The sequence below is a fragment of the Haliaeetus leucocephalus genome, unplaced genomic scaffold, assembly GCF_000737465.1.
Source record: "Haliaeetus leucocephalus isolate CR32 unplaced genomic scaffold, Haliaeetus_leucocephalus-4.0 Scaffold177, whole genome shotgun sequence".
Classification (NCBI taxonomy): domain Eukaryota; kingdom Metazoa; phylum Chordata; class Aves; order Accipitriformes; family Accipitridae; genus Haliaeetus; species Haliaeetus leucocephalus.
Genome location: NW_010972613.1, coordinates 1,210,885 through 1,236,785, shown reverse-complemented (window position 1 = coordinate 1,236,785; position 25,901 = coordinate 1,210,885). Strand labels below are relative to the sequence as shown.

The 25,901-nt window shown below is 48.1% G+C and overlaps 1 protein-coding gene across 1 annotated transcript; it reads right to left on the bottom strand.

The window, feature by feature from the left end:
- Positions 1–10,975: 10,975 nt before the first annotated feature.
- Positions 10,976–24,027, bottom strand: BAHD1 (bromo adjacent homology domain containing 1). The gene is made up of 6 exons (XM_010564329.1): positions 22,380–24,027; positions 18,648–19,009; positions 16,479–16,638; positions 15,391–15,467; positions 12,878–12,969; positions 10,976–11,426 (listed from the first exon to the last, which is right to left on the bottom strand). Exons 1-6 carry the CDS (start codon positions 24,013–24,015, stop codon positions 11,237–11,239), a joined length of 2,517 nt encoding a protein of 838 aa, XP_010562631.1. The 5' UTR covers positions 24,016–24,027; the 3' UTR covers positions 10,976–11,236.
- Positions 24,028–25,901: the final 1,874 nt, after the last annotated feature.

Here is a 25,901-nt window from a genome sequence, read left to right as displayed (position 1 = left end):
TTTTTGGTGGGTTTTGGTTTTTTTAAATGAATAAACATGTATGATTAATCTTAATGTTTCTATAAGTACAGCATATTTGGAAAGATGTTTCCAATGTTTTCAAGCCTTAAACGTATCAGCGTAAAGGTGGTTTTGCAAATGAGCATTAAAGAGAAGGAAATTAGGGAGGAAACTCAGGATCTTGGTAAAGGGAAACAGAAAAGAGTAAGCAAGTTCCATCCCTCGTGAAAAATGCATTCGTATAAAACATGCACCATTGTTAATTAGATCAAGGAATGGAAGTGACTCAAGCAAGAATTCCAGACTGACATCTGTCCCAAAAGGATCAATTTAAAATAAACATCAAGAATAACAAGATAAGTAAGTCATCACTTATTGGAGGAATGGGTCTTTCTGCAGAAAACCACTGGAAAAGGTTCCCCCCCACCCCCATCTATAAGTAATGTCACATTCTTTCCAAATTTTAGAAGAAAACCAATCAGGAATCTGACCCAGGTGTTGCAATTCTCACACTAGATGATTCAGGACTGCGGTTTTGACCCTTTAACAAAGAAATCCTCTCCCCGCCAGTTTGTTATGCCATTATAGCCATGCCTACCTTCCCAGCGGCAATGGTCCTCCCAGGGACTGCGCCCGGCGGGGGGACGTCTTGCCCAGGACAGCTGGGGCAGAGCCAGCCCCAGTGGTTCCGTCAGTGTGCAGTAATCCTCACCACCACCTTCGCTAGCATCTTAAGGTAGCGGAAAAGTGGTTTATTCTCCAGCCAGGCCCACAATCATCCCCCTTAGATCACAATTTCTAATGAAACCCCTTGCAAAGAAAGAAAGTAAAATTACAAGTAAACTTTCTCAAATATTGTGGGGCGGAGGGGGGAAAATCAGTTGGGAGGAAGCGGTCTCTTCTTGTAGCTGGATGAAGTCCCTAGAAATGGGGTGGGCATGCAGGCAAGCCCTATTGCTTTTCTGGATCCCGGTTTTCCAGACCCACACATGTCTGCGGCGTTGCTGTCACTGGGCGTTAAAGCGATTCCTGGTATTCCTGAGGCAGGGAAATCCCTTTGGGAAATCAATTCCCACAGGGTATCCCAGCTTTCATCTTGCAGGCAGGCAAGAACAAAACCCAACCATGCTGGTTTGCGTGCATGAAAACGGCTAATACGGTAAAATAAATGGCACTAATATGCCATATAATTCCCTTTTTATAGACTGTAATTATACAACGTGGTATGAATCCAGCCCTACTTACTCCCTGCACTTCGGCTGCGATACAGAAGGGGGCTGCGCTTGGTAACGGAGAAACGTCTCCCAGCCTGGGACAGAGGAAAAACATTTAATTGCCACATCACCCTCACTCTTGAGCAATTTCGAGTCTCCCACCTCCAGAAATTAATATCCTCAGCCCCACTGATAGCAGAGGATGGCTGGCTCCCCTGCCGGGGGTGGGAGTGTGTGTGTCATATGCGTACATGAGAGGAAAAAATAGGAAAAAAAGAGGAGTTCTTAAGGCAAGGGGACATGGGAAAGCGCAAACCGCTGCTCCCTCACCCTCTCGCCGCTGCTCTTGCTGGCCAGCACGAGGTTGCAAAGGAGACCGCGCTCTGCTTTTTAAATCAGGGTTCAAGGTCTGCCAAAAAGATGCCTAGTGCTGCTAACAGAGAGAAACTGCAGCCGGCTTTGTGCGGTTTAACCTCTACGTATTTAAAAAGAAATAAAAATCAGTATGTGTAAGGGACAGGGGAAAACCCAGAGACTTTGCTCTTGTGCCCTGAGCCATGGCATTAAGGAGTAGGGAGAATTTACCTTCTGGAGAGGAAGGGAGGAAAGGTTTCTTAGAGCTCTTCCCAGAGCACTTAATGCTTTCAAAACCACGACATTCCCAGCACGTGAAGCAATAACACCAGGGGAAGAGTCACAAACTGCTTCCCAGCGGGAAATCCTGCTGAGTTTCTGTAACCTTCTCATTTATCAAGTGCTAAATGTTCCCATTCTGGCTTTCCTAGGGGCTTCTCCATGCAGGTGCCTGCCCTCATCCCGGCAGAGAACCAGCACGATCACCACATCCCTGCTCAAACAGCAGCATGGGAATAGCAGTAAGCACAGCTATGAAGAAAAGCTGGATTACTGATGAAATTATTATATTATGAACCATATTATTTATGGGTGCAGAGAAAACTCGGAGCAAGGAAGAAAACTCCTTCTAACAGACTGGCCAGTGTTTAAGAGATGTTTGCAGAGGGGCCAATTTCTTTTCGGCTTTACTCTACCAGCCACACAGAAAAGCACAGCATCACTTGTGCCGGGGTTTGCGACACATGTCTCTGACGTCTGAGAGACCGAATTAATTTCACACAAGATTCGGCTGGGACCCAGAAAACGGCTATTTCACCCTGGTGTTCCTGGCTCACTTATTAAGTATCGTATGCACATGCTTCCCCTGTTGGGTAAATGCAAATTAACAAACGAAGAGCATGAAAAAAATCCCTCCCCGCCTGGCGCTCGGAAGCTTTTTGGTGGGAGCGTGCTGTGTCCTCAGCGCTATGCCAGAAACCAGGCAGGTGCCGGGAGATGCCGGCTGCCCTTTGCCGGGGGATGCAGTCGCACGGGGATTTTCAGAGACCCTGGGAAAGGCACGGCCCAGCAGCTATCCTGGCTGTGGCGTGCAAAGCATCATCTCTCGCTTTCTTCCTTCATCATAAACCTCCTCCGAAATCTTGCACATCTAACAGAGGACGAAGTCTGCAGGCACGTAGGCACCGGCTGCCGCTGAAACCGGGCACTCCCAACCCTGTTTTGCCGAGCTTTTGCTCGATATCCTTTCAAAAATACCTCTCCATTAGAACAGCTTGTTTGTCCATTTTCTAATACACATATTCCAGTGCTCCTGCCACTACGGAGAGTGGAAGAATATTCATCAAGATGCAGGCTTTTTTTTCAGCATTGTTAAATTGATTTGCTTTTAAGAATTACTGGGCGGTCGAACCTGCTCCAACTCCAGCTTGTTTTTGCAGAACACTCTGGAGAGGTTTATAGAGATATTAAAATTAAATACAAAGCCACAGAATAAATGGTGCTTCCATTCAGCATATCTTGTAAATCCAGTTTAAATTGTTTCCTTTATTAAATATCCTTTCCTCTTAAAAATGGATTAACCGGTCTCACTGGAGGCTCTGTCAGAAAACCCATCTCATCTCTATAGCAACAAGTCACACAAACGCACCCCTCGCTTCCACACCAGTTACTTGGCTTCGTAGGAGCCGGTACATCGTCCCATTTCAAATATCACCATTACAGCATTTCCCGTTATTAATTACCTCCCTGAGGCCAGTCCTGAGCGCAGCACCGTGACTTCACATTGCACCGGTGGTTCCTTTGCAAAGGCTTGCGGATCCCGTCCCGTACTGAACACACGGATAGCGGATGTACGCATTTCCCGGAGAGGCAGGCAGCACTAGCCTGATTTCTCCTCCATTCCCCTGATTTTAGGCTCGTTGCTTTCCTTTTTCTCAACAACTATCCTCAATTTTTTCATGCTGCCCAGCAGCCGCTCGCCTTGGCAAGCGATGCGGTGGCCGTCCCCAAAGCTTTGCACTGGGGGAGTTTAAAGCAAGGGGCCCTGCAGAGCTCTCGACCCATGTTTCAGGCTGGCATTTGGAAGAATGTACCTTCAACCCTGCGGTTAAACACCCTCATAGCATCATAGGGAGAATTCACATATAAAAGGCTGATTTAGCTGAATTTCTGGGGTTTGCAGGAGACTGGAGTGGTGTGGTCCTGGCCGGTCCCCACCACGCAGGCTGCTCCCAGCACAGCTCCCTTCCCTGGGGCTGGATGGGAATTACCTTTCTGCTGATGGCTTTTATCCCAGGAGACAGCCTCCAGGAACTTATATCTTGATGTTTCTGGAAAAATGGTGCTATGCAGGATGACCTGCGGCTTTCTGCTCCTCCCAGACCCCGAGGCCGCAGCAAGGAAACGTTTCAGCCTCTGGTCCCAGCAGCGCACGGGGATGTAGCAACTTGCAGAAGCAGCAGCTAGAGATGAACATTAAAAGCCTAACCTCATTTTTATTCAGCTTCAAATGAAACAGCCAGTCTGGGAGCAATACAAGAAGTGGCTTTGAGAGGCTACGAATGCTTTCCCATGGAGCCTGCACTGAGCGGAGCTGGCGTCTCGCTTTTGCTGCTGGTACACAGCTGAAGTATTCATAGCAGCACTTACCTGGCAGTAGGCAGAGCCAACATCAGCACGTAGGGATTAGAGAGCGTTTGGTCTGCTATCTTCCCCCAAAACCCCCAACTCAGTCGGCTGAGCTTTTTTCCTGTATCAATGGGGTGAGAAGGGTACAGTAGAACTGGGGAATCGCCCACGCTTCAGGTCCCTGGGGACACCAGGTTAATGCGGGGATGTGCATCCCTTCTCCCCGGGTGGCACCAACTCTGCCAGGGGCTGATCCTGCCGCCGGCGATGTGGCAAACCTCACGCAGACACGCGTGCTGCTGCTCCGGCACAGCTCATTTATCAGCAGCCGCTTTAAAGGGACCGAGCTGGGAGAGTGACTGAGTGCTCCGTCACGTTAATATGACGGTCCAAATTGCTCCTGTCTCTTGGCTGAGATGAATTTTGGCACAATTACAGTCAATTATAATTAGCGGCATTAAAGCAGCAGTTAAATGTAACCAGGAGCTCATGGCTTTTGCTCCGGGTGGGAAGACACTTTGGCAACCGGAGCAAGTCCTGAACGCTGCTTCGTGTTTGCTTGGCTGGGAGATGTGGGGAGCGAGGCGCATGGTGGTAAAGTCCCCGGGAAAGCCCCCCCCAGCAGTACGTGCCAGGAGCCCAGCTGACATCTTCCCTGGCAAAAGGAGCTACTCCAAAACAAAGCACCAAGCCATGGAGCGAAGAGCTGCACCAGCATCTCCGAGTCTGCAGGAAACCACAGCAACAACGCGGACCAACCGTCCCGTGCTTCTCAAAGGACTGAATTCCCAAAGCTCAGGATGCGCTTCTGAACATCTCCCACCCATCCAGCGTGCTTGTCCCAGTGCCCAAACCTTACCCGAAGCCTCTGCAGGTGCCTGCAGCCCCAACTGCTCCTTCCCAGCACCCCAAGTGCCACCTTCCCCCCACAATTCCGGCGATGCTCCGTCACCTCCAGACATTGCATGTGGAAATGAGGGGAGATGCAACGCAGCAGGCTGGCTCTACCAGTTAGTTACCTTAATTACTGTTGGGTCATCAAAACCAGACGTGGAGCCACACCATGAGATCCTTAGCTGGCCAAAGCAGGGCGGGATTCGGGTGGCAATACACCTCTCTACTTCACAGCCCACCTCTGCTGATGCACAGCATCACCTCCAAGGACGACCCTGCGGCCAGCGGGACTCTGCCGAGGTGGCAGCAGAAAAGTCCCTGGCAGCTTCAGACATGGTAAAAGAGCAGCAGTTTGCTGAACGTCAGATAGAGGAGAGCTAGATACAACTCAGCGTGGCTCCCTCGGGTAGCAGATTTCAACAGTAAATCCAATTTTGTTTGACATTAATCCCAACTTTTCAGTCCGCCACAGATTATCCTTTTGACGACGGCTTGCCACGCGGGAAGAGCTGGGACAGAAAAGCTTTTTCTCGGTTCTCTTTTTAATTGACCCCTACGAGAGACTGTCCCTGCCTGGCAAAGCGCCAGAGCTGGCCAGAGGCGTGGGGCACGCATGGGGCGCAGGTTTCCGCTCCATTTCTGGCACCCACATTACTGATGCCTCTGGGCAGCCCAGTCACATTAAATACAACTGGAAAATCTCAAATTGGCTCTTCAGCAAAAATCCAAGGCCGCAGGGTCAGGAATATCATGCCTGCTGACCCCACACCGGCTTGCAAATTTAAATGTCAGAGGATGAGCTCCTTACTCTCTTTGGGAAGGTAATTCACAGCTTAATACACTTCATTACCAAGACAGTTTCCTTTTTCAGCCTGAAGTTTCTCATTTTTATCCGCTTCTCCAGGTTTGTGCCTAACCTGCCCGCAGTACCCTGAGAGGAGCTGTGCTCTAACAAGGCTCCTCATTAAATGTGATGGGCACATCACAAGCAAAAGGCAGGGATCCTCTAGCAAAAACCCTAATCCCATGAAGTCCAACCGGGAACTTAATAAAAACAGGCTACGATGCTGGCAGGGCTATGAGGGGACAGCAACTAAAGCAGCTTGGGAGCTGCAGGCCCAGCTCCCTGCACCCCTGACGGGACAATCTCAAAATCTCCTGTTCAAGACAACCTGGGACTGAAAGACGCTGCAAAACCCAGTTCTGCTGCTGCACCGCTCCCCGGGTCGATGAGACAGCAGCCTGGGATCCGAGGCCTGTGTTAAGGATGCGGTGACCGTGCCCAGCCCATCTGCATTCATCCCACAGGCCACACTTGCCACTCGCTCCCCTCTCTATAATTAGGAGCTAATTCAGTGTTGTTAACAGACATTACTTTTTCTTTCTGCTCGTTTTGTTCCCAGAACTCATTCTCTCCCTCCCCAGGCGTGCAAGGGTCCAGCTCTAATTAATACGCAGGATTATTTATAGAAATAGCCAATTCCAAGGGCCAGCCGCCCAGCCAAGAACTAAACCACGTCGCCTCCCCACCCCTCGGCGCCCACCCGCGTGCGGATGTTCAGCACAGCCTGGTCGTAGGAAGGGCACCGAGCCCTTACCGAGGTCACTGTGGTTTCAGGGTGAATTCCCCAACGCCTGCAACGGGACCCTTCCCTGGCCGTGCCGAGCATCCCCAGCGCAAGCACAGGCAACACCAGAAGAGGGGCCACAGCCCCAGGAAGCTGCAAACACCGTCTCAGCAGGGAGTGAAAAATCATGAAAGCCCAAGAGGAGCCTTTCCTGGAAACTGGGAGGCAGCTAGAAATTGTGAAGCGTTCAGTTAGGGCTGCAGAAAACAGATAAGGCAGTCAAAACACAAAGCTAACTACAGCCAAGTGAGCAAGGCTGGACCAGACAGTTCCCAGATATGCAGGGAGCCTTACAGCACTTGTTTTATTGTTCAGAGAGATTCCCTCATGGGTGGTGAACTCCCCGGGTTCACTCAGGGCCACTAAGGAAACCTTGAAAAAGCCATTTTGCTTACCAAGCAGTAGCGCACAGCCCATGAGACAGCTCCAGAGGAGCAACTGCTAGGGACTGCGTGGGAAACGGCTGTGCCACCATCCAGGGACCACATAAGCTGTTCTCATCGAGGACGAGTCTGCAAGAGCACTTGCAATCCTTTTGCACACCTCTTGCACACACCAGCAGCTTTGGCCTTGCACCCCAAGACCTGTAAGCGCCCCAAGCTCAGCACCTGCGGACAGCTCTCACCTGTGTTTAAATGCAGACATTCCCATCAGGCAACCCAGACCCCATTCCTCACAGAGGTGCTGACCCTGCTGCATGGTTTCAAGCAGGTTATTTTATTCCTCTCTGCTCTTGCTCCCATTTGGGCCTCTCCTTGCGTTTTTGGGATGTCCGTGTAGACTGCACAGCTGTCGGACCCGTCCGCGGAGGGGGGGTGTAGCCTTTGGTGCCACAGGGCCAGGACACTCTGATGGCAGAAGACGATGGCAATGCCACCAAGCAAGCTGTCAGCTGGCTTCCAGGGACAGCGCTCCCAGTGAGATGCTTTTCCAAAAGCAACATTACAAAATGCTTCCTCCTAAAGCACAGGCTGATACACCAAGCCTTGCAGAGACAAGCTTTGCCACCAACGCCTTTCCTGCCTAAAAGGCAGGGGCTTAAATATTCCTATGACAGCAGCTGTCAAGAGCAAATTGGAAAAAAAATAAGTCAAGCTGCAGCAGATTGTCCTTCCGCTTGCTCTGTTCTCACTGGAAAAGCCAACAGTAGCTCAGCTCTGGGCTGCGTCCAGATCGCTCACCCCAAGACCCTGAGCACCCAAGTCTGCTCCCACACTGGCACCTTCCAAGCACTTCTAAGTCCTGTACCCCAACAGATCCAAGTGGGAAGTTCAGGCAAGGAATAGAAGAACAGCGCAGCACTGGTTTGTTTTCTAAATCAATACGATTTTTCAAATTTATTTTTTAAGAATTACTTCTAATATATCTTTCTCACAGAAGGAGGGTATAGGGAATGTTCTCATTCCATCTGTAAACACTGAAATACAGATCTGGGAAACCAGGGAAGAGACACAAAAAAGTGCATTTTACAAAATTATCAACTAAAATATATTTTACATGTATTACGTTTCAATTTAAATTCTACCGACTGCATTTTCAGTTTCAAAAAATATTTCCATATCTAATAGATTAAAAAAGCATGAAATATTTTCATTATGGATAAGACATTTCAATTCATTTACATGCTGTTTGCACAACAGCATAAGCAACCACGTGAATCTTGAACAACGTTCTTGGCCTGAAGCAGATTCTAACATGAGAAGAGTCAGGATTTGTCCTCTCCAGGCACAGGCCAAAGCCCGTTCCAGACCCAGGGCAAGTACAATTTCTCTTCTACCTGGAGAGGAGCCAGGACAAAGGTGGGAGCAGGGGGGAGAGGGGTCACAAGAAGGAGTTGCAGCGAGTTACTGTGGTTTCCAAGGCTGGGTTTCAAACCCTTCCCTGACTGTGCAGCAAAGCTCAGGGTTTGCCTGGCAGGTGGGTCTTGAAGCATCCTGCATCTGATGGCACTTTTGCTAGAGGAAGGCAGCCGCAGGCAGCTTGCCTGCTTCTGGCTGGGTGTCACAGGAGTCCCTGCCAAGTCAAGCACGTGCATTTAGGGCTTCCCACGCCACCGTCGTGTGCCACGGCCCCAGGGTGCAGCTGCTCTGTTCCCCTCCCGCACCGCTCTGCCCTGGGCAGCCACGATCCCCTCTTTCACAACGGGCAGGAGCGGCTCTGCTTCTCCAGCATCCTCCCTCCCTGCTGAAGAGCAGAGCCGCCTAACATCCTCTCCCGGCAGCATGAGAGACCGCTTTCTCCAACACCTCCTTGCATCCCCGTGGCACTTTCATCTGAGACCCCCAGAAGCGCTCCTGACTCCCATCCTGATACAGCACCACCGTATCAGCAGCCCAACCGCATCGTTCCAAGAGACCACCAGTGCCCAAGTTAATTGTTAAGGAGAAATCTGAGCAATTACTTTGACACTAACAGTATCTTGAGGTATAAATGAGATAAGACGCTTCACCCGCAAATTCGTGCTTGCACACCTAGGATCAAACCTCCTGGAGCTGGGGTTTTCCCCCAGGCTATGCAAGCAAGAATAAATAGGGCTTTTCCAGCATCCTTGGCAACACTGAGCAGGGATCATCCACGGACAGCAAGGAGACATGTGCCCTGCTCGCCCACCGGGGCAGGTGCCATATCTTGTCTTCTCCTCTCAAGTCATCATCTTCTAGACACGTTCCCCTCTTTGGTATGTAGAGCAAATCTCTGGAGAACTCCTGCATTAACAAACTATTTCCATGTAACGCATTTGCTGCTGTGGGGTTTTCTCTCCAGGCCAGGCAGGTGTGCAGCCATCAGAGCAAGCCAGCAAGCCCTCCGTTCCCACTGTGCCGGCACCCACGGGGAGTACAGGTAGTGCTACTTCCACTGACAGGACAACATTAAAGCAGTACGAACACTTCCACCATTTAACACAAGTTCAGAAGCCCCAAAAGACTGGAAAAATGCAGATCCCTAGTTTCAATGAGCAACTCCAGCCAGCAGGAACATGGGCCAAGATAGTGTTGATTCTCCTTCTTTACGTTAGTGCAATCTAGAAATGGACTCCCAGCTTGGTGTGACTCAAACGGACTGTTACACTGTCCTTTGGTTTGCTTTAGAATTAACTCGAACAGTTTGCGTTAAGATAAACTAGCGTCTATCTAGGATCTATACACGTAAGGCAAGAGGCAATATCTGTGGGGCTCGGGTCACATTTGTCAATGCGAACCTTTCCCAATGCTCAGTTCCTTTCAGGAGCCACAAAGCCACTTTGGTGAGCTTGCTCGGACGCCAAGATGAGTTTGGAGGGGGGGAGGCTGCAAGGCAGCGCTGAGACAGCACTGCTGATGGCTTCAACAGTACGCCCAGGGTCAGGAGAGTCACATCAGGGGAGGGAAGTTAAAATTTTAAAAAGCCATAAAACACTCAAGAAAAGGGTTTGCCATTTCACCCTCCAGCCTCTAGCTTCTTCACACTGAAGATGTATAGGGTTAAACAGGGACTGTAAATGACGTTACATGAAAACAAACTGGGAAGGAGTAAACCCACTTCTATCGCTACGGCCCCCTAAGCCATTAGAGGAAAAGCAATACTCAGAAGAGAAAACATGGTTCTCGCCAGCAGAGCCCACTTTGTGTGCTCCCAGCTTCAGAGCAACGCACGCCTGCTGGTGCTGCGCTTTTTGGGGCACGAGATCCTTTGGGGCAAGGTCAGGGCATCTGCGACAGAGGCACAGCTCTCTAACACTGCACTGGGATGTAAAGCCTACGATCTTGCCAGCTCCCTCTCTGCTCTGCGATGGAGCAGATTTCCAAGCCTGGCTGCCAAGCTCAGTCCAGGCAGTGAATCAAAGAACAGTGAGGTGAGGGGAAGGGAAAGATGAGGGAAAATAGGGGTCACCTCTCCCCCTGACAGAGCAAAACCTATTCAAGCACGACACGAGGCCACTCTGCATCCAGGTAGCTTCCAAAGCAACAGTTGTATTTTGAAGCAGATCTCACCCACCAGGAATCCTCACAGTCTGTCCTGTGGGACAAAGAAGACTCTCCTGTGCTCTGCCAAGGAACTGGTCTCAGTCCTCACACTTCACATCAGGGCACGAAAACCACAGAACTGTCACAGCTTGACTCAGACAATGCACCAAAGCACCCCTCCTGCACCTTTCCACCATTCCCACCAGCGATGGCTCTGGATTCAGTTTACTGGCTTTTATCCCCTGCAAACCCCTCCCAATATATGCATCTCTAGATACATATATAGATATAGATTTACATATGCAAGTACCTATATCTATATACATATATTTATTTTATACGTATATATTTTCATTTATGCTTTTAATGAAGTGCTGTGCTTTCAACTGCTGCCTTCCTCTACAGGGATCTGCTCCTGCGCACACTTTTCAGTCCGAGGAAAGAGCGCTGGGCGCTCTCATCTGCAAGCAGCACAAGGTAAGTTGTTGAGAGTGCACAGATGTCCCAGACCATCCGCCTGCTGTCGGCTCTCCGGTGCCACTCATCCTCACCGCGGTCCGACTGAAGAATGGTGCTACTGCGGGTTCTTCAAGATGCGCCCGTGTCTGAAGTCATAGACGTGACGACAGAGGAAAACCAGCTCAGGGTCAGTGTCCTCAGGCACCTTGCGGTGCAGAGGTGTGGAGTACTCTTCTGAGGGAGGAACCATAATTGTTTTCCTGCCTGGGATCCCTTCGACTCGACGCTTTGCCAAGGCACAAAATCTGCAACGCAATTACATTAGAAGAGTTAGCACAAACTCGTTTCACCTTCCGCTGTTTGTGTCAATCTGTCTCACCAGAAGCCACAACTGTGGCTGCTGAAGGACAAGGGGGGGAAGGGGAAGGGGAGGGGTGCGGAGGGGAATTAAGCTTTGCTCAAGAGAAGGACATGAAGTAGCTACTGCTTTTGAGCCCACCCTGAACTGTAGGAAGCAGCACAGCAGTTTACATTTCTATACTGGTGGATGCCATACAGTATGAAAGATGACTGCAGTTAGTCCACCTTGCTTTTACTACTTTGGCCTCCGTTTTGTTAATTAGCCCCAGAAAAGGCTTATACATCAGGCTGTTTAGGCAAATGAAGAATTCAGGATGCCTTCCTCTCAAAGGTGACCTTACTCACAACAGCATGAAAAAATTCCTGCCAATAGCCATTCCAGAGGACTAGGCTGTTAGAAAGGAAACAAGCTGTTTGGATCCAAAGCTTAGGGGTTTGTTTTTTTTCGTTGCTTGGTTTTGGGGGGGCAAGGGAGATGGGGTGGGGGTGGGTGTTTTGTGGTTTTGGGCTTGGGTTTTTTTGTTGTTTTGTTTTTTAGAGTTTCCAAAAGAAAGATCAAAATTCATCTTATAAAGAGTTTGTAAAACAGTTTGGTTTCAGAAATTCAAACAGCAGAGCACTAGGCTAGGAACAGGAGGACTAAAAAGAGTGCATTAGGGTTTAAACATCCCCTCTGCAGCAAGACTGCACAGTCAACAAGATGCACTCAGCAAAACTGAAGAGGTTTAAAGCACTATTTTGCATTATGGATTTGTGTGTCCATCCAACCCCTATTTTCATTCTGCCCTGCACATCCATCCATCAAAGGATGGCAGTCTTGAATATGGATGCTCGGAAGTTCTTACTGACAAAGTTTCAATTCAATCAACCAGAGCTTAACAGTAAAGGCCCGAGTCACTACTTGGAGCGATGCTGCTGCCAAAACATCCAGATTTGTGAGCACATACACTAATGTCTAGTAGCAACACCAACAAAAGTGTATCAGCAGGCCTTTTGGCTAGCTATGGAACCTGTGTCCCATAGGGGATAGATATACAGGATGATTTCCTGCCTTGCTTAGTTTTTAGCTCCAAGTTACAGGTTTTCCTGCACCGTCCTCCACTGATGTCCACATGCTGTGGTACCAAGGTCATACAAGCATAAACATTTGCGAGCCCCTTAGAGCATATATATTACACAAAACAGAGACGTAATAATGCTAGAGTGGAAGAAGCACCCACAGACTGCAGTACCAAACTTGTATGTAGAGTGAGTGTAATTCATCCAGCTCCAGCTAGACCAAAGTCTGTAAAGCTGGGACAGTTCTGCTGGGTGATGGTTGGAAATGGAAAGAGTGACAAGAGCTGGAGACAGATGAAGGTCTCAGGAACAGCAGCAAGTTAAGAGCACCACCTACCTGCAGTACTCTGCAAAGGTCAGCACGTAGCATTTCTCCTCTATGCAGGCAACACTGTTTTCGTCCTGATGCCGGGATGCAAAGATCTCATTCTGCAAGAGAAGGAAGAGGTCACCCAGCTAACCAAGAGCCCCAGGGTGGTAGAGCTAGTTCCACACCTTCACCCATCACCTTAAAGGGAAGTCTATCAAAGCATGCTCATAGCAGATACGCTTTAGAGGCAATATTTCACATAATGCAGACACCTTCCAGGTGTTTTGGGACCTCTTTATAGTGTGCACCAGAATTTTATCCAGCAACACGTGAGCAAAGCATTAAGAGTTCTCCCATCATTTAACACTGCCCAGGACACTTTGTGAGGCCAAGTGTCCAAACCCCAGACATACTGCTGATGTTACAAAAAGCACTTCAGCAGCAAGGCTGCTACCAGTTACACCACTCAGCCTCCTCTTTCCTCCTAGGGATGACAGACAGCTTGTGGCCACCGCTGAGAAGTGTCCCAGGAGATGAGCTTTTGCAATGCTGCACTGGAAAAAAAGCAGCATTTTGAAAGCACTATTGCGACGCCTAGGAATGACAATGAGACAGGCAAGGGGGAGGATAGGCTGAGTCTATCATGGGAGGTACTGCAGAGGCTCAGAAAAACCCCTGCAAGAGGTGCCTTTGCACCAGCTTATCCACAATCTGACTTTGTGCACAGACTCCACGTGGAAGGATCCTTCAGACTGCATCCAGAAAACCCAGTAAGCAACGCTCCTGCGGGCAGGAGGTTGGAAGACTCCCCACCCACACATTCTTCTGAGCTCCTAGGGATGTTCTTCATTCATTTTCCCTTTCCTGTGCTGGAAACCCTTCTAATTCATTTCTACAGTTAAGAATTGAAATGGAGGTTGAATAGCACTTTGCTGTCTTTACTACTACCCTGTGACACACGACCAGTCTTTCTAATCCATCTCTACATCAAAGCTAAAGGAATCCCTTCTTTTCCAACCCTTTCCTCATGCCAATTCAATTAAAAAGGCTAGTTTAGTAAGGGAAGTAGCAATAGCCCTTTTTCCCAGGGTAATTTAGGAAACTTGGCTCTGCAGCAGGCAGGAATGGTTAGATATGGGGCAACCCAGACGGAGCCATTTGAAAGAATTTCAGGTGTGGTTAGGTCAGCAAAGACAATCTCTGGGAATAAGGATGCTCTGCACAAATCTGGAAGCATTACCTGCAGGCTTTGTTTCTGCTTACAGGCCTGAGGAAGGAAGCAAGCTGGAAGGAAAGACTCACAAAAGGGTCACCGTTTGGGGACATGCTTAATCAGAGAAACTGAAAATGCCACACCTTGCTTCTGCACGTTGGGGTTTTGGTCTACTCCTTAAATCAAAACTATCTGAGTCATCTTTGGCAAGCCCATCCCGGCTACTCAGCTGAAATGGTACTCTCTCATTTGAAGTCTTGTGTAATTAAGCAGGTGTGCAAGAAACTGGCTTAATTCCTCCTGGCCAGACTACTGGCACTCTCTCTACACTAAAATGCAACTGGATATGGTCACACTTCATTTACAGACCAGAAAACTATAAGGTACCACGTTTGGGTTTAGAAACTCATCTGTGCCCTACAAGTCAGGCAGGTACAATTCCCTGGCTCTTCCTCAGTCCTGCTCTCACCCACCACCTCCCTCCTCTTTTATTTAAAAAAGTAAATAAAGGAAAAATACACCAAGTATTTTGGTGGGTTGAAAACAGCAGTAAATTCTCCATTCCCAGTTTAAAAACAGCTTATCTTGTCACCCAACGCAAGCCCGTGCAAAGCAGAGCAAGGTGTGAAGTCATAATGATTCACACATTTCTCCTTTTAAAAGGCAAACTCTATTATACTGGCACAACATCCTCAAGACAGTCTTTAATTCTCCTCATAAATCTATACAGGGGAAGGATGATGCATCCACGTTCCTGCACAAAACAAACAAGTTTCTGGAGTTTAAGAAGCAGATTAAAGGATTTATGTTAAAAAGCCAGCACATGATATAGGTACTCCAATGTCCTGCAGAATTGCAGCACGAGCTTTTGCATCGAGCTCTGCATTTCTGGGTGAATTAGAATACCCTTTTCAGAAAGGCATCTGATCTTGATTCAGTATTAACTCACTCTTCCTTACTCCTAAGGTGGCAGTCAAAATAACTTTTCACTTAACGCGCACAATTTTCTCAGATTAAAGGGAGAAACATTAAAACTTAACAGAGGCAGCCACGTAAAGAACGCAGCAGCTTCTGTTACAGCCCAGAGTTTCTACACATGACAATAAATTGGGGAAAAGCCCATCTATGGGACACCACCACTCAACACATCTGGCAACAGCTGCATCACAGCCAAAAGACAGCTCCATTTTACTCAAAACAGAAGCTCAGCCCCGAGTTTGAGGCCACCCAGGAATGCAGGGAGATAGTCAGGGTAATCCCTTCTTCCTGCAGAAATACAGACATACCAGGATACCCCCACCCTGAGTTTCACACTGGGATGGCTCACCTGGTGCATACTGGGGTTGCGGCCTCCCTGAGTGTGCTCCGGTCTGTAATACCACAGGAGGCTCATCATCAGCTCCCCTGCAAGAAGATTTATTAAAATACGTCAAGCCTCAGTTTTCTCATAGTGTTTTCCCACTAATACCCAGCTTCCTCCTCCTGCTTCATCCCTTTCATTCCCACAGCGCTCACGTAGAGGCAGCTGTGCAGTGATAAATATTTCATGCTGAACTAGGTGTCCTTTTGTTACAGCAAGAGGCTGTATGAAGTCGGTCACATTGCTATTCCGTTACACCTTCCCCCCCTTCTACTTGTGTTACATCATCACAAAGAGGTCAGACGCGCACACACACACAAAAAAAACCCCAAAAAACAAAATCAAACATTTCCATCTGAAAAATGTATCCATTCAGACTGCAAGCTGGCAAAGATGCTCATCCAAAGCTCGGTACTTGCAACGTTAACTCACAGGTTCATGCCAGAATTGCTGTCACAGGATGACATAACCAAGATGGGCCTCACCACACACTGATCACGTCTTTTACGCATAACTTTTTTTTTAAAAAAAAAACTTTTAAGCAAGACCTTTACTTTATAACATTTGGCACAGATTCCTTGGTTCAGGTATCGCTAGTCAGACACAGGACCTTAACATCAAAACCACACCACTCCAATCACCACCTCCACTCAGGTCCCATCAAGAGCTTCCACAGACAAGCCTGTGCTGCACACCAACTCCCAGCCCAGATGCTGGATAGAGCATTTGAGTAAACAGCAGCTCCTGAGATGTCTGCTGCAATGAAATAATAAAGGAGATCATTGCTAAGACGGGCACTTGGCAGATATTATGCGCTTTCACGACCAGGAAGATTTTGATTACCAGTCCCAGGCTAGTGATTAAAGAGCATTTCAGTTCCTGGAACCATCTGAACAAAAGCCATGGAGCTAACCTCTTCCTCTTTATCACCTGGTCTGGCAGCAGTGGAGTACCCTAACAAGCTTGCAGCTCTCCTGAGATCCATCATTTCCCCGGTTCCAACTCACCCTCATCTGTCAAGCACAAAGGCAATACATATTCTTTTGGCACAGTACCTGTTTTGGGGTCTTCCCACAGTGCCGATATCTTCGCAACATATGGCATAGATTTCTTCCGGGGTCCTGATTTCAAGAGGACAGTATCTCGTACCCGGATAATCTCCCCATCTCTCTCCACAGCCTGATAGCTCTTGCGAACAGCTGGCTCTGGCTCATTCTATACCATTAGAACACACACAAAAAATAAAGCCACCAGAGTGTATAGGCAAAGAGTTATACTTTATTGTTTGCTACCCCAATCCAAGACTCCTTGGTCCCGCCACAAACTAGAAAGTTGCCTAAGCCTACTCAGAACTAAGTGCTTCCATTCCAAGAGATCTCAGAGAAGTCATACAGCATAAGACCACTCATGGCATCTCTATTCCCACCAGGCTGGCTTATAACAACAAAGATCAGGTCAAACAAATTACTTTTTCTATGGGTAGGGCACTTGTAGGTAAAGAAGGTTCAACAAGGAGTAGCATCCAAGTGCTCACAGATCATACGTGGCCATTGTTTTCAAATAAAGCAAGAGACAAACCTCTACTATTTTTCCTATGTAGTGCTGGCAGTAAGAAGCAGCTCATCAGTGGGACAGCAGGTCTCACAAAAGCACATATTTCTGAAATGAACACCCTTATTTCAAATTAAAAACCAACTGCTCCTTCAATTCTGCATGCAAAAAACAAAAACCTTCAGAAAAATCACCATTTTACCTGCCTACCTGTAGGTGTGCGTTTCCTTCATAATCAAAGGCATGGAAAACTAGGCATATTTTGAATGCTATGCATTTATCTGATACAAACATTGTAAGATAACAGATGAAACACGAAACATTTCACATGAACAGGGCAGGGAGTGGCAGGGAGGCCGTGGCATAAATCTTTCATTCACGAGATTGCTACCATTTCCTCTGTAGCCTCCAACATTACAAAATGATCACTTTTTGGACTATGAACTGGGGGAGGGTTATTTTATTTTGCCTGAAAACTCATTTCAGAATGCCTGAGCAGGATGGGTTTAACCTCCTGCCAGATCACCCAGGCAAAGTTGGAAGCATTATGTGCCAGGACTTAAGGAGATTAACAGTGCACTGCTCCTTTCAAAGCGTCAAAGTCTGAGCGATGGATGCAAGAGGCCCGTCTCTGGCTTTCACGGGCTTCATCCTTGCACAGCCCTTGGTACCTGTACACAGCCCTAAGAGCTGAAGCTACAGAACCCGTCCTGGATGATGCTCTCAGCAGCTCGAGGTTATACCACCACACCAAATGGCAGCACAGACAAGTCCGTTTGGACCACAGCTCTCTTCACTACTGACATTACTATTTACATGCAGTTCAACGCTTTGTCCCAACTTCCCAGACAGCATGCGGGTCCAGATTTCAAGTCCACAGCTCTTATGTCTTAATAAGATGAAGGATGTTGCCTTCTCTCTCAATTGAAGTGGACTTTTCTGTAGCTAATTAAGTTTTCTGGCAGGAAATCTCCCATCTTGCAGGAGCCAGTCTCTGCCCCTGAACACAACAAATGGCAAAGCACAGACAAGAAATCCTTGAAGGAGTGACTGGCCGTGACACCAGATAAGTTACAAGGGAGATATTGGGTGCTAGAAAAATTCTGTCTGGGAGCCAGGATACTGTCTCAGTCCTCACTGCTCTCTGGGAGAACCCTGCTGGGCTACAGACACCATCAGTGAGAACAACCACCTCACAAGAGCTACCTTTAGACAACTGCTCCTTATAACGAGGCTAAAACCTACTTCATTTTCTCAAACAGGTTTGCCCTAATCCAGGAGGAAGAAGCTGAGGGACGATCTCTCTGTAGGATGGACTCACAGGTGTAACAGGTGCCACCCTTGCAAATGCCGAAGCCAGAAGTATTCATCATCATGGTGTTTCAGCTGATGCTAGCACAGGAGTAGCAGGTTTTCCTTCCTTTCCAAACCATCTGTCATGCTGTGCCAGGTAATACCAGGGCACACGAGAAAAAGCCAACAGCAGCTCAGCCTTGAGGCCCAGCCAAAAGGCACTATTTGCTTGTCCAAGGGGTTCTAGATGGCATCTAGTGACCATCTCCACCTTGAAGCCAGACCCAAAACGCTCTCAAGCCTTCGTGATCTTAGTCCCCTGAAGATGCACAAATGGGTACAGCCGTACACACACACAAACCAGCACTCCAGACACCTACCACAACGTAGACGGCCTTCTCGCAGGCTGCGCCAACCGGTATCCAGCCATTGGTAGCTCTCCGCCTGCTAATGCGCTGCTGCTTTGGATGGGAATGACCTCCCGCTGCTTTGCTGTCGGAGGCGTGGAGACAGCCCGTAGTATTTCGGAGTCCGGATTTGGAGCCGCTGGGAGGCTTTGAGCTCTGTGGGCATTCTCGGGCCATGGTCTGAGGATCAGAGTTGGGGGTCTGCAGATGAGGAACGGGTTCTGCAGCCGGTGGCACACTGGGTACAGGACATCCTGAGAGCGGGTGGGCAGGTGACGCGGGGTGCCCTGCCACAGGGATTGTGAGGTTCAGCTGGTCCAGAGACTTGCAGCCTTCTAACAGAAGGGAAGAAAAGAGGCATGTATCTCATTTGAAATATAAGACAAGTACACAATCAAGACTGTCCCAAACTACCACCGCTTTCCCCCTGAAATTCCCTTTATTGCATTACAGCAGTAAAGACTCTTCACGTTGTAATTTCATTTTGCACTGTCACTGGATTCTAAGAGCAAAGATATTTCTAAGCCTGCGATGCTCCAATATGTTGCTGCCGATGACACTGCACTATAACAAACCCATATAAAATCCCCCGAAGTAATGCCAGCCAGTAATAAACATAAGGTTGGCCAGTGTCCAAAGCAGTTCCAGCCTGTCAGTATGTATAAAAGAAATAAAAGGCTTATCATAACGATGGGAAGGATTAAACCATACTAGCACAAGCAGCCAGCTTCTTTCAAAAAGCCAAATTCTACTAATCAGGGAAAATTGAGAAGATTCTCCGAATTAACTCCAGAAATATGAAACAACATGGAACAAAACTATATAAGATGATGCACACCGCTGCCTTCAGCAAAACCGTGTCCCTAAAGCAGACGCATTAACCACAACAGGTTAGTAAATCGGCTGACGCTGCCTCTCAAAAGCATCCCAGAACACCTCACACCGCTCCAGGAGTCACAAAACAAGCCCTCAACCTAGGCCAACATGTCTGACAGAATAGCAAGTCAGATTTGAATTACCTACCGTCAGCAGGAAGAAAGCTCCCAGACCAATATACAACACACCCCTGTTCCCTAAATCAGAAAGCGTGCTTTTCAGGGTGACAAAAAGGGCAGCTTCAGGCAACCTCCAGGAGATGCCTCCAGACTGAAGCATGTCCTAGCAGATCTGTGGGACTGCACCACCGCAGAGCTGCTAAAAAAATCTGAAAGTGAGAAAACATCTGAAGTCACCAAGCTCCAGCTGAATAATTGCTGAGATCCCCTTGCAATAACAGGAAATTATTGCCTCCTGTCTCCCACTTGACCCTCCCTAAGAGGGTTGCAACAAAGCCGCCGCTGAACTGCAAGTGTGAGGGCTGCTTCGGACCGTCACGAGACTTTGCTGACCCTGAGCAGCAAAATGCCGCAGCAACTCCCCCAGCCAGCCAAGACATTAGGATGTGAGTTCAGGTATCCTGCCTGGCCTTGGCAGGCACAGGACCCACAGAGCAGTGAATCACCTCTTGAGGATTTTGCTTACAAAAGCAGTTTTCAAGCCTGAACTAAAGCAGGATGAAGCTTCACAGAAGTATCTACTAAACTTCAGGAAAGAAGCACAGACCTGGCCTTGCTGGAACCCCCCAGGACTCCTTCCTTGGCTGCACACACTTCAGCCCCTCCACCAGCGCTGATGCTGAAGCATCTCTCACAGCCTGTCTGACCTCATCCCCACCACCCTGCTTTTGAATTGCATGCTGCAAACCATCCATGGGATGGGGAAAGCAATGCCTCTCTCCTGCATACAGCAGACCACGACTGCCCAAGATTAGAGCCTGATCCCTTGATTTATACTAAACAGACACCGATATTTCCATACAAACATCTTGAACACACCAAATAGACAGATATAACACAAGGCGTGGACATGTCAAGCTGGATCCCCTTGTACCAGTGCTCTCAGATGGGAGCCTGTTGCTTGCACTCAAGTACCCCTTTAATTCACTAAAATAACCCGCTCTAGGGAAGGGTGAGATTTCAGAGGTGCACACATACATAAAGATCAACTCCTAAGCATAAGTCCCCATTAATATCCTAGGAGACCTCCTCATACACTTCAATCCACAAAACAAAGTTTGAATTATTCCAGTGGTGTAGGCTTTTAAATCAAAGTGGCTCACAGGAAGGAAACCACACCAAGGAAGATCTTAGCAGCGGGGTGGCACACCACTAGTAAATACATGCCCCTGGAACCACTACTGCCCCTGCCAGCACCATGAGAAATTACTGAGTTCGCAGGGAGGGCTGAACTCCGAAAAATACTCTGTTTGCGCCACCTGCATCCTTCTGGTTGCACAAAGTCAGAGGCACCAGCATGCAAAATTTCAGGAACGAAGTAGACTGACATGACCTCAGGGCACTACACAGAAAACTGTCAGACAAGAACACTTTGCTGAGCTAGTTGTCTTGCAAGCATTCAACTTTAAAGAGCATTGAAGCCACTTGTGAACACTGTCTAGCTGCTACCGTAGGAAGCGGCACCATGACAGCAGGGATGTTTAGGGAAAACGGAAATTATACTTCAACCAAATGCTTCTGAGTTTCAGCAGCTTCCTACAACGGAAGATAACAAAGCCTCGCTCAAACCGAGCACTGAACCAAAACTTCATCCACCTACCTGAAAATCTCTTAAGTGGATAAGTTGTGCCTCCTTTTGACTCAAACATGGGGTTAACTGAAAGACCAATGTTAACACTCCTAACAGTTGGAGAAGCAGCCTTGTACTGTTTGCAGATGGCAGCACTGCCTAGCTTGATGGCTTTTATACAAAGTACTGGTGTCTGATAACCCCCACACAACAATCCAGTTTTAAATATTTCAAAAGATATTTTTCAACAGCAAAGGCAAAGCTCCAAGATAAAGCACATTGGAGGACAAAGTCTGAAAAAACACAGGACAGAAGAGAGCCAGGCAAATAACTATATCACCTCTTACACCGTCACCTGTTCTCATTTCAGTGCTTCATTTTCAGACATTAAGAGCAAAGAAGGGACCACTACTCACCAAACTAAGCGTACCTGGCACTTACATCACCGCAGTGAAGTTCAAGCATCTGCTCAAACAGTAGACTCAAATCAAATTGTTACACAGCCCTGCCCGATCCGATTTATAAAAATCTTAAAAGACTGCATCCCCCATACAGCTTGCACCAGTAACAGTCTAACAACCGAGTCAATGCCTGCTTCTTCACACCGCTCTGCTCTGCAAGGATGCTTCAGTTCTGAGCGCGAGCTTTTGGGAACGGAGGAGTAAGTCAGCCTGATGTGCTTTAGACCCTCCGCTCAGAGCAGCGCAGCAGGATGGCGAGAAGCCTTGCAGAGCATGTAGGAACTAAAAACCACTCATTTTACACAGATCAAAGCCATGCAGTTAGCTCCAGCATGACAAGTCATGAGTCACCTTCTCACTGCCCAAATCCTTTCACCAATTCCATGCTTTCCACACCAATAAGACCTTTCAGTGGGAAAAACCCTCAGGGCTAAAAATGGGGGAAGGGGAGCCAAACACAGATTCTTTCTGAGCCGCAGTTCGGCTGCCAAGCTGAGACGCACCATGCGCAGAGGGAGTTTGCCTCCTGGCAACGAGATACCTTCATTAGCCACTGCGCCGAACCAGCCCTCTTCTCCTAGGAACACCAAATGAGATTTGCTCGCACTTTGCACCTTACCTGCTGCAAAAGGCATTTTGTAGGGGTAGCTGTTCCGTCCTGCGTGCACGCTGCTAATCCTGCCCTCTGGCACGTGCACAACTCCGCAAACGCTGTAACTGTTAATCGCCGTTCCTTCTCCACAACAGTACGGAGAGTTACACCAGTGGAGTGGCTGGAAATGAGCACCTGATGGCAAGGAACTGGGCGATACCAAGAGCCCCTCGCAGGTAGCAGATTGCGAAAGCTCGTCCTTGGGGTAAACGGAGCAGTGAGAGTAGCCACTGTATCCACTTTGGCCATAATAAACGTAAAACCCGTTCAACGGAGTCAGATCCGAGGATTCATAGAGACATCCACAATCCGTGTGATTTCCGGGCACAGGCAAGGGAGGGAACTGCTGCGCAGGAAAGGAAGGCTGATGAAATTCCTGTTTGGGGGTTGGGGATTTCTCTCCGGGTCTTCCATACTCCGGCTTCATGGAAGCTTGTCCGCCCATAAGCAAAGGCAGTCTGTGGTAGAAACCCTCTGTGCTAGCATAGGAGCTAGACAGTGACTCATAAGGGACAGGTTCTGTCGTCCCGTAGAGCCTAGAGGAGTCCCGCTGCTCTCCTTTCCCAAAAGCACCTAGAGTAAGTCCTCGCCAGCCATGCTGACCTTCCATTTTTAAGCCAGTCATTTCCTTCTTGGATTTGACGCAATTCTTCCTACCGGCTTTGGCCCATTTGAGTGTAGATTTTGAACAGTGGTTCTCAGACTTGCCTTCTCCATCCGATTTACTCCTCTGCTTCAGTGGTTGGTCTTTCTCATGGGTCAGCTTCAGAAAGGCCACAGCATTCAGGCTGGCCAGTCTCTTTGGGGTAGGGTGATAGGAGATGGCACCATCCTCCCTCTTTGTCCCATCATCGAAGACCTCATCCAGTGAATGGTCACAGCTATTGCATTTCTGACTGGGCTCATGCCGGTTTTTTCCTTTACCTGTTTTCACAGCTGTTTTTTCCAGCACAGGCCAGTTGTCACCAGCTTTGCAATGCAAGCTCTTCACAGTGCAGTCTCCACCAGCTTTAATGGAGTCCCTCCGAAAACGCCTGCTGGATAATAAGCCATCGTCCCGTTCAAAAAGCAGATTGTTCACTGCCTCTGCATTCAGCGAGGCCAGCCTGCGTTTCCTGGGCTCAGAAGGAGCAGTATCAAGGTCTTGCTCTGTCCCTGGGTAAGTTATTGTGCACTTTTCCCCAGATGAATCACTCTTCCCTCCTCCCACAGGCTGAGCTTGTTCGGAGAACAAAGCAGGTCCCAAACCCTCCATCCAACTGGGAAGGTCCTTTTTTTTACAGCTCTGAGTCTGTTTCGACAGAGATCCAGCCACATCCTCCAGCCTGGTAAGGAGCACTTTGCAGGTCTTTTTGTTCACTGAGGGAAGGAGACGTCTCCTCAGTGGGTATGTCTTTCGCACTTCATGCAAATTCTTGCTTTTGTTTGTCCCCACAAACCCACTTGGACAGTTCGGAGCCTCGGTGGCATCTCCATCTCTCTGCTCACCACACTCTGCGTCGGTCCTGTCCATCCTCCTGCTGCCTGTTGGTGATGAAGCTTGGCCAGCAGTACCAGCTGGATGTTTCAGAAGGAAAAGTTGTTTCTTCCGGGCATGCGTCATAGGATCAATGTCCAATCCTGAGAATGAACAGAAGAAAACATCTATTAATATCGCTGAGAGGGACCCATCTCCTCACAAAGAACCAACTGCCAATTAGGAAATATTTGGAGAAGCTTGTTTCTATACACAGAAGAGTCTTTTTGGGTGATGGCCAGTTAAGCCAATTAAGAGACAGGATGCAATTAGATGTGGTTTAATATTAAGCCATAGAACACGATAGTAATTAAAAGCAGGGCGGTGACGGCAAATGCCACAGCAGCTGGGAAAACCAGGGTATGGCCAGAAAGCTGTTTCACCCAGCTCCCAGTCCAAGTACATCCTCTGTTACACCAATGCTGTTTCTAACACATTACACATTCTCATCAAATCTACTAAAGCTGATCTGAATGCTGGTCCAGGGCATACAGCAGAAATAAATCCCAGGTATTTGACTGCTTGCATGTTGATACAGGCAGGCTGTTTCATTGTCATTTTCTGAAACAATTAGACAGAAGAAAAACAAAAAGTCCACCTACTCACGTGAAAAGTAAATTTCATCTATTAAGCAGAGATCTGCCAACATTAATAAATTAAATACATGCAAATCCCTATGCAGGTTAGAACCTGGCTACCCACCGCTTTTGTCATTCCCTGCAGTTGCATTTTATAAAAGTTGTGGACATTAAACAACCAAACCATCATGTTCGGCAGAGAGGCCCTAAAAATACATTTATGGGAGGAAAAAGAATTACTCAGCTATATGCCATTCCTGATTTTTCATCTAGATGCTATGTCAAGTCACTGTTCAAAACCAACACAAATTACTAAAATATAAAAATAAAGAGATAAGAATCTGCACCCTGAACAAGAACCACCTCGCTGAAGGCATGGCTGAGCAAACCAACACCCAGCACCCTAACAACGCTGCTGGCAGACCAGAGAGCTTCAGCACATCTGGACTTTCCCAGCCAGGTAAAACATTACAGAAGTGGTCTGGCTCTGATTTACCGTAAGGGAACTTTTCCTGCAAACACACATGGCATGCCAGCCTCAGGAGGATGATGGCTCCCTCCAAGCAATACATCGCAAGATGTCTCCATGGAAGGGCAGGAAGGAAGCATCAGACCCAGAAGAAACAGAGACAACTGCTGACTGCCTTCACCCAAAGCAGCAGCAGCAGAGACTGTGTGCTCACCTAGTCATGCAACGAGTACATCCCAGGCTTTCTGAGCACACCACGAGTAGGAGCTTACTACTAAATGGCCTCTAAGTATTTAGTAAGCAAGCAATATGAGAGGAACAGCACCATGCAGAAAGCCCCTTTAGCCATATGTTGGCTTCATGAGTTAGCCAGAAAACTAAACCCGATTTTTAATTTTCCTGTGCCATTTTTAGCAGAAGGGTTACTGTGCCTTTGCACTCTTGCATTTCAACTTTAGCAAGTGACCTGCAGCAGGCTTGTGTCAGGTATTTGAGGAATTAAGCGATTTTGCAGTCTGAAGGAGCACACATTCACATAAGCAGCTGTAGGTCTAATGCTAAGAAAGGATACGGGTAGGTGATACTAACCTATAAACATTAAAAATTCAGCCTGAGCAATGTTGGAACAGAATCACAGAACGGTGGTTTGGGTTGGAAGGGACCTTAAAGATCCTCTAGTTCCCCCCCAGCTGCCATGGGCAGGGACACCTTCCACTAGACCAGGTTGCTCAAAGCCCCGTCCAGCCTGGCCTTGAACACTTCCAGGGATGGGGCAGCCACAACTTCTCTGGGCAACCTGTTCCAGTGCCTCACCGCCCTCACAGTGAAGAACTTCTTCCTTACACCTAATCTAAATTTACCCTCTTTCAGTTTAAAGCCATTACCCCTTGTCCTATCACTACATGCCCTTGTAAAAAGTCCCTCTC

Coding starts and splice junctions, on each gene's coding strand:
- BAHD1 (XM_010564329.1), bottom strand. CDS start 24,015: ATGACGCATGCCCGGAAGAAACAACTTTTCCTTCTGAAACATCCAGCT. Junction 19,010..22,379: donor CAAAATGCCTTTTGCAGCAG/GTAAGGTGCAAA, acceptor CCCTTCTGTTAG/AAGGCTGCAAGTCTCTGGAC. Junction 15,468..16,478: donor GTGGGAAGACCCCAAAACAG/GTACTGTGCCAA, acceptor ATCTTCTTGCAG/GGGAGCTGATGATGAGCCTC.